This window comes from Dasypus novemcinctus, chromosome 23 (genome assembly GCF_030445035.2).
Source record: "Dasypus novemcinctus isolate mDasNov1 chromosome 23, mDasNov1.1.hap2, whole genome shotgun sequence".
Lineage (NCBI taxonomy): Eukaryota > Metazoa > Chordata > Mammalia > Cingulata > Dasypodidae > Dasypus > Dasypus novemcinctus.
In genome coordinates this window covers 887,547-900,073 of record NC_080695.1, presented here as the reverse complement: position 1 = coordinate 900,073, position 12,527 = coordinate 887,547, and the positions used below count along the sequence as shown (strand labels likewise).

Here is a 12,527-nt window from a genome sequence, read left to right as displayed (position 1 = left end):
GCATATAATAAATGTGTTCCTCCACCTCTCCAAGCGCCGTTTGGGTTTTTCTGCCACTGAGAACTCCTGGCTTTGATGCAACACAGGATTCTTCCCTGTCCAGGTAAGAGCCCCACCCACCCACACCTGCAGCTCAGCCCTGCGGCACTGAGGGAGCGGGCGGCCAAGCCCACCTGGATGAGTGGGCTTGAGATCATGGGCTGCCACGTGTCTGTTCTCTGAAGCTTTCACCTGTGGCCATTGGCTGCCAGCCATGGGGACCGAGCACAGTGCAGCAACGACAACGAGCAGGTGGATCGGGATACATGTCAGCAAAAGCCTGCATACATTCACGTGCATACATGCATGGGGGCTGGGGGTGGGCCTGGGGCTGCAGGGGGAGGACAGGTGCTCAGAGGCTGTTGTGGGAAAGCTCGCTTACTGTGTGGAGAAAAACAAAGCTGGACCCTGATCTTCACCCATATGCTAGAGTGAACTACAAATCAAATAAAGGTGCAAACAAATAGGAGAAAACAGGGCTGGGTCTCTTTCTGACCTAGAAGTGGTGTAGATGGGGGCCAAGCCTGAGACGGCCCACCAGGGTCTCGGGCTCGATTGCAGCTGCTCTGCTCCCTCACCGGGTGCCCTGGGCCTCTGCACTGTGAGTCTCTCATTAGAAACAGGGATGGTCCAGGGTCCTCAGGATGGCGGAATAAAATATGCACTCGAGTGGACTTAGTGGTATTCTACTATGGAATTATTGCGACTCTGGCAATGGAAGAAATTATATCATTGATGTGGAGACAGTGGCCATGAGAGTTGCTGAAGGCAGAGAGAGGGAAAAGTGGGTGTGATGTGGGGGCATTTTCAGGACTTGGAGTTGTCCTGGTTGATATTGCAGGGACAGAGGCGGGACATTGTATGTCCTGTCATAACCCACTGAATGGGCTGGGGGAGAGTGTAAACTACAGTGTAAACTATAATCCATGCTGTGTAGCAGTGTTCCAAAATGTATGCACCAATGGCAGAGAATGCCCCACACTAATGAAAGAAGTTGTTTTTTTTTTTTTAAAGATTTATTTATTTATTTAATCCCCCCCCCTCCCCTGGTTGTCTGTTCTCTGTGTCTATATGCTGCGTCTTGTTTCTTTGTCCGCTTCTGTTGTCGTCAGCGGCACGGGAAGTGTGGGCGGCGCCATTCCTGGGCAGGCTGCTCTTTCTTTTCACGCTGGGCAGCTCTCCTTATGGGTGCACTCCTTGCGCGTGGGGCTCCCCCACGCGGGGGACACCCTTGCGTGGCACGGCACTCCTTGCGCGCATCAGCACTGCACATGGCCAGCTCCACACGAGTCAAGGAGGCCCGGGGTTTGAACCGCGGACCTCCCATATGGTAGACGGACGCCCTAACCACTGGGCCAAAGTCCGTTTCCCGAAAGAAGTTGTTAATGTGGGAGGAGTGAGGGGGTGTAGGGAGTGAAGTATATGGGAACCAACTGTATATTTTATTTTTTAAATTTTTTTTTACAATTTGATGAGTTTTATTACAGATCCACCAAACACACATTTACCTTGCTGCTCCCCCGTATCCCTTGGTAACCTCTAATATACCCTATAGATTTGCTTTTTCTAGACATCTCTTATAAGTGACATCAAATAGTATTTGTCCTTAAGTGACCTGCTTATTTCACTGAGCATAATGCTTTCAAGGTTCTTCCATGTTACAGCATGTCTCAGAACTTCCTTCTTTCTTAGATGAGATTTGACATACGTCTATACCCATAATTTTGATTAAGATGTTTATAAACCTAACCATAACCTTCACCCTAAAAATTTCTTTCTGTCCCTTTAAAATACTGCCCTCCCCACCTTTTCCTTTTTCTTACCCTTCATTCCCAGGCAGCCTCTAATCTGCTTTCTGTCACTACAGGTTAGTTTACATTCTAGAATTTTGTGTAAATTGAATCTTATACTATATACTTTTTTTCCCTCTCCGTTGGCTTCTTTCACTCAGCATAATTATTTTGAAGTTTATCCAGATTGCTTTATTATTTATTTCTTTTTATTGCTGTATTGTGTTCTATTGCATGTAAAACACAATGATGGCAATTTAGGTTGCTTCCAACAAATTAAGATACCAAAAACATTTCTATACATGTCTTTGCATGGACATAGGCTTTCATTTCTTTTTGGTAAACATTTAGGAGTAGAATGGCTGGATCATACTATCATATGTGTATGTTTAACATTTTAAGAAACCGCTGAACTGTTACTAAAGTGGCTATATCATGTTCCATTTCTCCCAGTAGTGCCTGAGAGTTTCAGTGGCTTCAAATCTTTGCTAACGCTTGTTGTGTTCAATATTTATAATTTTAGCAATGGTATTAGGCAGGTAGAGGATTCTCATTATGGTTTTATGTCTAATGTCTAATGATGGGAGCAGAGGTACCTTAAGTAGCTGAGCTCCTGCTTCCCATGTATGAGGCCCTGGGTTTGATCCCTGGTACTTCCTAAAACAACAAACAAACAAATGAAAAAGCCAACTCTCATTGGGGAGCGGATGTAGCCCAGTCGTTGAACACCTGCTTCTCATGTACAAGGTCCTGGGTTCACTCCTTGGTAGCTCCTTTTACACGAATCTTCTCTGTCACCGTCGATGTCCAGACACCTCCTGCCCTGCAAAACCCCAAAACAGCCTGGTCCTGGAGAATTTCCAACGCTGCCCAGCCGCTTCTTTGCAGGAGAGACTATCAGGTGCACTCACTCAGACACCATCTTGCCCCGCCCTCCAACTATATATTTTAATATAACATTTCGTGTGATCTATGTACCTTTTAAAAATAAAACAGGGATGGCATCTGTACCAAACGCCCAGGGTTTGGGGAAGATTAAAAAATTAATATTTGGTGATCATGTACTTAGAAAATTCTGAAGTATCCACAACAAAGCTACTTGAGTTAATAAATAAGTTTGGCAAAGTGGCAGGATATAGGATCAACAAGCAAAAATCAGCAGTGTTTTTGTATACTAGCACTGAACAATCTGAGGAAGAAATCAGGGAGAAAACTCCATTTTCAATAGCAATGAAAAATTTTAAATTTCTAGGAATTAATTTGACAAGAAAGAAAACCTATATGCATAAAATTACAAAAAAGTGCTAAAAGAAATTTTAAAAGACTTAAACAAATGGAAAGATATTCTGTGTTCATGAACTGGAAGAAAAAATATTGCAAAGATGTCAATCTTACTCAAACTGTTTTATAGATTCAATGCAATACCAATCAAAATCCCAACAACTTTACAGAATTAGAAAAGGCAATTACCACGTTCATTTGGAAGGGAAAGTGCATCCAAATAGCCAAAAGCATTTTAAAAAAGAAGAGCAATGTGGGAGGAATTTCACTGCCTGACCTTGAAACATATTACAAAGCTACAGTGGTCAAAACGCATGGTACTGGCATAAAGATAGACACATTGATCAGTGGAATAGAATTAAGACAAATACCCGCCCCCAAGCCCCGGCTCTGCCACCTCGGGACCGGGGACCTTGCCCCCCACGCGGCCTAACCCAGCCGGGAGGAGGAGGGACCCCCAGGCGTGGGTGTGGCCCTGCTGGAGACCCCCCCACCCCCCGACGGCGCAGGCTCCTGGGGGCTCCCGGGGCGGGCAAGGGGGGCCACACGAGGCGCCGGGAGCCCAGCAGCCCTGGCGGGGGCGAGGGGCGGCGCAGGGCGCGGGCCGGGGCAGCTCCGCCGCGCGCAGGCCGGGCCGGGGCGGGGGCGCGGGCGCTGCAGGCGCAGCTTCCGGGGGGAGCCGGGGCTGCAGGGCGGGGGGCGCAGCGCCGAGGGGCGGGCCGGGGCCTGCCGTGGTTTGGGGTCCCCCGGCCGCCTCGAGACCTGTGGCCGCCGGGCGCTGGCCGGGCCCCGCCTCCTGCCCCGGGGCGCGAAGGGGCCGCCCCCCTGCGCGAGGCCGAGGGGGCTCCGAGAGGGCGGGGCCTGCACGGGGGGGCTGGCCTCCAGCCGAGGCTCCGCGTCGGTCGCCGCCGTCGGGGCGCGGGCTGCGCGGGCTGCGGCTCCTCGTGCCCCCGCGGCCCGCAGCCCCGGCCGCTGCCCGCGTCCTCGCCCGCGCGCCTCCCCTCCCTCCGGGCGCCCGCGCTCCTCTGCCCGCGGCGGCGCCAGCAGGACGGAGGCCCTGGGGGGGCAGCGCGAGCCCCTCGACCCGCCGCACCCTCAGGTCGGGGGCAGCCTCGGTCTTGTGGGGAGACAGGTGAGCCCCCGCCCTGCGGACACGCGGCTGGGTTTGGAGCCGGCCAGCGCCGGGAGGCGGGGCCAGGGACGGGGCCTGAGGAGGCGGGGCCTGAGGAGGCGGGGCCGGGGGCGGAGCCTGAGGAGGCGGGGTGGGGCCGGAGTGGAGCCTGAGGAGGTGGGGCCGGGGGCGGAGCCTGAGGAGGCGGAACCTGAGGAGGCGGGACCAGGGGCGGAGCCTGAGAGGCGGAGCCTGAGGAGGCGGGGCCGGGGCGGAACCGGGGGAGGCGGGGCCCGGGTGGGGCGGAGCCCGAGGAGGCGGGGCCGGGCCGGGGCGGAGCCTGAGGAGGCGAGCCGGGCCGGGGCGGAGCCTGAGGAGGCGTGGCCGGGGCGGAGCCTGAGGAGGCAGAACCGGGGCGGAACCTGAGGAGGCGGGGCCGGGGCGGAGCCTGAGGAGGCGGGAGAGGGGCGGGGCTTTGGGAGGAGGGGCCGAGGTGGGGCGGAGCCTGAGCGGGCGGGGCCTGGGGCAGGGCGGAGCCTGAGGAGGCGTGGTCCGCGGCGGAGCCTGGGGCAGAGTCCAGCGCGGGGCGAGGGGCGGGGTCTGAGGAGGCGGGTTCCGGAGAGGGCCCGGGAAGCGGAGCCTGGGGCTGAGGTGCAGGGGGCCTGGCACCGTCTGCACTGAAGCAGGAGGGCTGGCACTGCGGGACAGCGTCTGCACCGAGGGCCGCACCGGCAGGGGTCCAGCCTCTTCTCCGGTGAGCGAGCGACCCCCTCCCAGCCAGCACCGAGGCGCAAGGGCCCAGATCGCACGTGGTTTCCGCCAGACCAGGGGACCTCTGAGCAGATCGGGAGGTGCAGGCACGCTGGGGTCCCCGCACGCCAACCCCCCAGCTGCTGGGCCGAGACAGCGTTGGAGGGTCGCTTGACCACGGCCCCTCCCTCTTGGCTGACCTGCAGGAGCCCACACGGAGGGGACCCAGGGGGATGGGGTTCAGCCCTCAGGCAGCCCACGTGCTCCCTGCCGGCCGCAGGTGTGAACCCCAAAAGCTCCTGAGGCTACACTCGGCCCAGTGCCTGCAAAGGGACACCGAGCCACGGCCAGGCAGATGGCGATGGCAGCCATGGAGGAGGCACAGCAAGCCCAGACAGACGGTGGAGGCAGAGGAGCACGGCAGTCAGATGGTGGCGGCAGGGGCAGGGAGAGTGCGACGCGCACACCCGTGCAAGCCGTGGGGCAGGAGGGGCTCAGGGTCAGCGGGGGAGGCAGGGACAGGTGAGAGAGGAACCAGAGCGCAGGCAGCAGGAGCTGCGAGGGCGCGGCCGGGGCCTGGCGTCCTGCCCACCAGCTGGGGACGGGGCCTCGTGGCCCCTGCGTGATGCGACGGGGAAGCCACAGTCGCCCCACAGCTTCCCCGGGTCACTCCGGGAAAACGCCGCGGCCTGAGGGCGCCGCTGCCCGCACGGCGTGGCCGCCTGGGGGCGGTAGAGAGCCATGCGCGGGGCGGCGGGGGGCGGTTCCGCGGGCCTGAGGGGGACCCGCACGGCCCCAGCCCCGGGCCCAGGCGTCTGCAGACCCCCTGGTTGCGCCATTTCCCCCTTTCCGTTTGTCCCCTTTTCTCTCTGTGTTAAGACTTTCTTGTCAGGGCGGCTGTCGGGTTAAAGGGTCCCCGCCCCCTGCCCCAGGAGTGGCCTGGTCGTCAGTGTCCTGCATTTCTAATTTCCTTCAGCAGGTGCCAGGGATTGACCCGGGACCTCTCCATGCCAAGCAGGTGCTCAACCGCTGAGCACACTCGCTCCCCAGTAGCTTGCATTTTTCTGGCACGATGGTGCAATGCTGAGTCAACACTGTGTTAGCAGTAAATGAAGCCCACACTTTGCTCTGGGGTTCCCTCGATGCCGCGCAGGTCTCTGGACTTTGACAAATGCCTGCTGGCACGTATCCTCCACTGGGGAGTCAGAGCAGCTTCACTGCCCTGCAAAGCCCCCACGCTCACCTATTCCTCCTTCCCCTGACCCCCAAATCCCTGGCAAGCACTGAGGCATTACTGTCTCTATACTTTTGCATTTCCCAGAATGTCACTTCAGCTCAAGGCTGGTCCCTCTCCCAGTTCCTCTGGCTTTACTTTTTAAATTCTATACTTTGCCTCATTCCCTTACTGGACTCTACTTTATTTTATTTTATTTTTTAAATATACTTTAAAGATTACATAAATATTACATAAAAATAGAGGGGATCCCCATATGCCCCACTCCATGCATCTCTCACACTTTCCCATGTTAACAACATCCTTCATCAGTGTGGTACATTCGCTGTGATTGGTGAACACACGTTGAGCATTGCCATCAAGCATGGGGTATAATTTACATTGTACTTTACACTCTGTCTCACACAATTTGTAAGTAATGACAAAATATATAATGGTTGTATCCATCATTGCAACATCATTCAGGACAATTAAATGTCCCCAAAATGCCCCAATATTACACTTGTTTTTCCCTCTCTCTCTCCTCAGAACCTCCAGTGGCCACTGCCTCCACATCAATGCTAAAAGTTCTTCCACTGCTGGAATGACAATAGGTCTATAGTAGAATAACTGTAAGTCTACTCTAGTCCACCGTTCATCCACATTCCTGAAGATGTTGGGATGGTGATGCCCACTCTGCCTCTAATTGAGAGGGGGCTTAGGTCCATAGGGCTGATGGATGAGACTAACTTGCTTGCATCTCAGGCTCTATCTGTTCCTTGGGATGGTCATTGTCCGTCATCATCTCCTTGTTACTTGTCCTGGGTGAAGCCAATGAACTGGAGAGTAGGTGCTGTGACACTATTGAGATTCAGGGCCCAACTGGCTCATGAACAGCCCAAAGATTTAAGACTCTTGGACATACACCTCTCCACTCTAGTACTAACCATAGCTTCAAATACAAAGGGCTTGGAAGAGCCATGTGTAGGGAAAACACAACTGAGTCCAGCTCTGTCACACTGAGGCGCATATATTCGAAAGTAGGGCCCACTGGCAGGGTGCCAAACTCCTGAACTGTCTGCCCTGCCTGTGCTATCTGGATGTCTCTAGAGCCCTCAGGAGTCCTACTATTTGAGGCAATAGTTACTGTGGCAGTCAATCAGATCCTGCTGAGATGTACATGAGTATAACCTCACGAATGATCTCCCAACCCACTTTGAAATCTCTTAGCCATAAAAACTCATTTGTATTTAACCTTCACTCTTTTGGTCCAGGTCTTTTTCCAGGTGCATTGGTAGTTGGTGCTTGGTAATAATCCCTGAGTGCCAGGGAGGCTCATCCCCTGGAGTCATGTCCCACCCTGGGTGGGAGTGGGTGGGAAGGTAATGCATTTATGCGCTGGGTTTGGCTTAGAGAGGGACCATATTTGAGCAAAAAGGAGGCTCATAGGAATGTAACTCGTAGGCACCCTATAATACTAGCTTAGTTTCAGTTTCACAAGAAAAGGTCGAAAAGTGCCATCATCACTATCAAGGGCCTACTGCAATGGTCCATCCTCCTTCACTAGGCACTGAACCTGTACTTGAGGGCCTGTTGCTGTCCCATTAGAGAATGGGGCCGAGCTCCCAGGATGAGAATTCGCTATTCTTTCAGTTATCGTGTGGCTCTCCACACAGCATGACCATGTGCTGTGAACACTTGAACACTCACAAGCCTTACAGGTGTGCCTCAGGTGAGCCCCCTCCCATGGACCCTAACACTGACGCCTGCACCAATGACCCTCCCCTGCCACAGTTCTGACCCTTCTGTGATCCAAAACTACTTCAAAGATGACACCAACAAAATAACCAACTAAAATTAATGAGAAGGGAAGTGGATTTGCCCCAACAGATAGGGCGTCCGCCTACCACATAGGAGGGTCAAGGTTCAAACCCAGGGCCTCCTGACCCCTGTGATGAGCTGGCCCACGCACAGTGCTGATGCGCACAAGGAGTGCCAGGCCACGCAGGGGTGGCCCTGCGTAGGGGAGACACATGCTCAAGGAGTATGCCCCGTAAGGAGAGCCCCAGCGAGAAAAACGGGCACCTGCCCAGGAATGGTGCTGCACACACAGAGAGTTGATGCAGCAAGATGACGCCACAAAAACGAGACAGATTCCAGGTGCCAATGACAAGAATACAAGTGGACACAGAACACATAGGGAATGGACACAGAGAGCAAACAACTGGGGGGGGAGGCGAGAAAAATAAATAAAAAATCTTAAAAAAAAACAAAATTAACAAGATGAAATAATAATGACAGTTTTTTAGAAATAAAAAATGAAAAAATTTGAGGTATTTAAAAAATTTTGACATTGTGTCTTTCATCACTATGAGATCTGCTGTCTGGTATGTACGGTGACATTTTCTTCTAATTATTCTCCCAGTGTCTTAATTTTTTTTCATGTTATCTTCAAAGAAGCTTTAGATTACATAAAAGTCGCTTACAGATTACAGGGGATTCTCATATACCCAACATCCTCCCCCTTTTCCCTTCCCCCCCATAAACACATTTACATGAGGATGGTACATTTCGTACAATTGATGTACGAATATTGCAGCATTGCTACTTACCATGGTCAATGATTTACCTTATGGTGTCTATTTTAGACTGAACTCTGTTATACATTTTGACAAAATTTAAAATGGCCTGTGTCCATTGCTGTGAGATTAGGCAGAACAACTCTGATGCCCTGAAAATGCCCTAGATCTAGTCTACTCTTGCCTCCCTCTCCCCTCAGCACCTGCGGTAACAGCTAAGCTTCACTTTTGGAAGAATGAGATTCACAGTCACTTGCAATAATTATGGCGGCTTGACATATTGCTCTGGTTTACTTTATTAGGCTCTGCTGCGTTCTCGAGGACGCTTGGCTCTACTTGAGAACACAGCAGGACTCCCCAGGACGGCGTTTCCTCGTTTCCTGCTTGTGGTGTGGGGCTGCCCCCTGACACAGCACACTCTGACGAGGTGAACGCTGACCTGTTCCACAGAAGCCCGCCCCGGCCCCTGTCCTGTCGCCCCCTCCCCAACACCCGACACGAGTAACCTCCCCCGCCATGTTTCCCAAAAGAACATTCCCAGCCTCGTAGTTTTAACCCCAGAAGCATAAATTTCCCCCGCCCCCACCTCCCCACCCCCGCCGTTCACCTGCTCCTTCCCCCGCCCTCCTGGACTCTAATTTTAACTCATTTCATGGTCTCAGACTTTTCCCCGGGGCTACGTCTCCTGATGCATAATAACCAAAGCTCAGTGGAGACAGTGAGGTTCTCATGTCTGTGTGTCCCAGATCAGATGACAGGGAAACGTTTACTCGGCTCTTGCCACGGTCACCACCGAGACGTTGAAAGAGCAGAGGAAGCCGTGGTGCGGCTGTGGTCTCCTGGTCATTTCCAATCTCCACGAGGCCAGGCCAGGAGCTACCTCGAGCTGGTGGTCGGATGCCAGAGCCTGGCCGCACGCACAGCACGTCTACACTCTCTGGTCCCTCTTGTCCCCTGCCCCGCCCCCACCCCAGGGCCTGAGGCCCCAGGTCCAGAGCAGGTCAAGCCTCCCTGCCAGGTCAGGGCGCTGGGCGGGGAGGGGGACGTGGCCCAGCTGGGCCTCCAGGGGCATCCGTCCCTCCCTCCTGGGGGCCACCTGTGCCACCTGATTTCCGTGGACTCGAGGGAGCTGGTCCAGGCTCCCCGTCCTACCCGGGCCCCCGGGCTCTCGGGGTTGGGGCCTCTGACACATGCAGAGACGGGGGTCCCGGGCAGCCTGCGGCCCCCGCTGGAACCAGCGTCCTGGAGCTGCACGGCGCCGTCTGGACGCAGGCGGGTCCCCGAGCAGGGGCAGGGCCGGCCAGGGTGGAGGGAGCTTTGGGCAGCCCGTCCTTGGAGGGCGAGGCCCCTGGCAGCCCTGACTGCAGAGTGGGTCCTGGGGGACCCTGTCCCCCCCCTGAAGAGCCTCCTGTTCCAGGACAGCGTGCCCTGGCAGGAGCCCCCTCTGACCGGGGGTGTCTGAGCAGCAGGGCTGGAGGCCCCGCCCCTCCCGGGGTCCACTGCCTCGGGGGCTCCAGGGCCGCCGTGTGCCTTGATCTGAGGCCTCGGGAGGAAATGGGGGTCACCCCTTGCCCTGCCCCAGCTGGCGGGGGCTGGAGCTCAGGCCCCTCCCCGAGGATGGAGACCCCGAGGCGCATCTACAGCGGCCCCCAGGCTGCCCCGGCGGGTCTGGGCTCCAGGCGCCCCCAGAGGCTCCCGGCAGCCCCCAGTGCCCCTCCCTCCTGCCACACCCCTCCTCCTCCCAGCGCGTCCTGCCCCCCCAGGGTCCCTGCCCAGGTCAGCTCCAGGAGGAACCGGCCCAGGGGCTGCACCCAGGCGCCCCAGCCCCCCGCTGCTTGGAGCAGGGGCAGGAAAGCAGTTCAGGGCAGGGCCCCAGGGATGGGGCTTCCCGGGGCTTCATGTCCAGCCGAGGGCGTGGCTCGAGGACATGCGGTGACCCTCGTCCTAGGGCCCACGGGGGCCACACTGGGGACACTGAGGCACACACGTCCCACGGGCACAGGGTCACTCCTAGAAATGCCAAAACCCTTAGCCCCTCCCCATCCCGAAAAGCAGCTGCGCTGCCGCGGTGGCCGTTTGTCCAAATGGTTTTCAGGGAACCCCAGGAGCGCCCCCGCCCCCTCACGCTCAATGGCGACTCGAGGCCCTACGCGCCCCCGTGCGGTCCCAGACGGAACTGCGGCCGCGGTGGTGCGAGGGGTCGCTCAGCCTCGAGCCCGGGGTGGGAAGCGGCGCGCGGGCGGAGGGACACGCGGGGCGCTCTGGGCAGGGGGTTTGGGCCTCGAAGCGCCCAGGCTAGGACTCAGGCGCAGCCGGCGAGGCGGAAGGAGACTCAGCAGCGCCCTTGGGAGACCCGGGGAGGTAAGGACCCTGCCCCTCCCGAGGCCCCAGCCGGGGAGCCCTGACCCCCCACCCACACCGGCCTCCCCTGCAGATGCCGCGGCTGCTCTTCCTGGCCCTGCCCTGCCTGGGGGGCTCCGTCCTCGCCTTCCCGGGTGAGTCCTGACCCCGGCCCTGCCCCTGCCCAGCTGCCCTGTCCCCCTCAGCACCAGCCCGGGGAGGGGGACAAGGGCGGCGCCTCCTGGGGGGCTGAGAGGCCAGCTGGGCTGCGGGGGGGCCGCCTGGTCCCTGCTCACTCCTCGCTCTGCTCACCCAGCCCAGGGCCCAGGGGCCGAGCTGGTGGGCATCGTAGGGGGTCGGGATTCCCCCTCGGCAAGTGGCCCTGGCAGGTCAGCCTGAGGAAATTATAAAGACTACGGCCAATGGACGCACCAGTGCGGGGGCTCCCTTGTCCACCCCAAGTGGGTGCTGACTGCAGCTCACTGTGTTGTGCCGTGAGTGACCCCCCAGCCCTGATGTGATTTAGGAGGTAGAAACTGGGAGCTCGGGTTCCTGGGGTGGGGTGGATCAGGGTTCGGGCACCCCCTCTCCAGGGTCTGGCTGTCCCTGGCTCTGAGCCCCTGGGAGGTCCCTGCTCTGCGCTGAGCCCAGGCCCCTGGCCCCCCCACCAGGCTCCCTCTGAGAAGCTTCAGTTCACAACCCCCCCCCCCAGGGAAGATTGGGAAGCTTGTGCCTTTAGGGTCCAGGTGAGCAGCTGAGGCTCTATGAGCCCGACTGGGTGACAAAGGTGACTCAGATCATGCGGCACCCCAAGTTCAACGCCAGCCTGTCAGCCGAGGGGGGCGGGGACATGTATTGCTTATAGTGGGGAAAACTGGAAAACTGAGGCCTTTAGGAAAAGTGAGTCAGCAGCGTGTGCAGGGGCCAGGGGCTGGGTTCCAGGCTTGTCCCCATGTTGGGGTGACAGGAGGGACGAGGCCTCGGCCAGGTCACGGGAAGTGGCGTCTTCCATTGGAAACAAGATCCCAGGATCCAAGGGTCAGAACCAACTCCAGGAAAAGGGAGATGGAAAAACTGAGCGACGGACAGAAAGGAGGAAAGAGGGAAGGGGATGAGAGAAGAGGGGGTGGGAGGGCGGGGGAAGGGCGAAGGGGGAGACCTGAGGGCAGGGGCTGCTGAGTCTGTGGGACCAGCCACCCACCCCCGCATGGCCAGGACAGGCCAAGGCCGCGAGGTGCAAACGCCCAGGCTGGCCCCATCCCCTGCCCCAGAGCCCCCCAAGCCCCGGTCACCCACAGACAAGAACGCGGAGCGCCAGCTGCTTTCCACCGAGTTTAATAGGCACAGACGGGGGGGGGGGAGGGGAGCGGTGGTCCTGGGCCATCTCCACCCCCCTGTGGGACACAGAGCCTGGGAGCCTGTCA

The 12,527-nt window shown here is 57.3% G+C and overlaps 1 protein-coding gene across 1 annotated transcript in view; it reads right to left on the bottom strand.

Annotated features, from left to right (window-relative positions):
• Positions 1 to 12,391: 12,391 nt before the first annotated feature.
• Positions 12,392 to 12,527, bottom strand: part of LOC131275671 (mastin-like) — a 1,686-nt gene continuing 1,550 nt past the window's right edge. The window contains exon 5 of the mRNA XM_058286728.1: positions 12,392 to 12,497. Within this exon, the coding sequence (XP_058142711.1) occupies positions 12,392 to 12,497 (106 nt within the window). The remainder of the gene's footprint in view (positions 12,498 to 12,527) is intronic.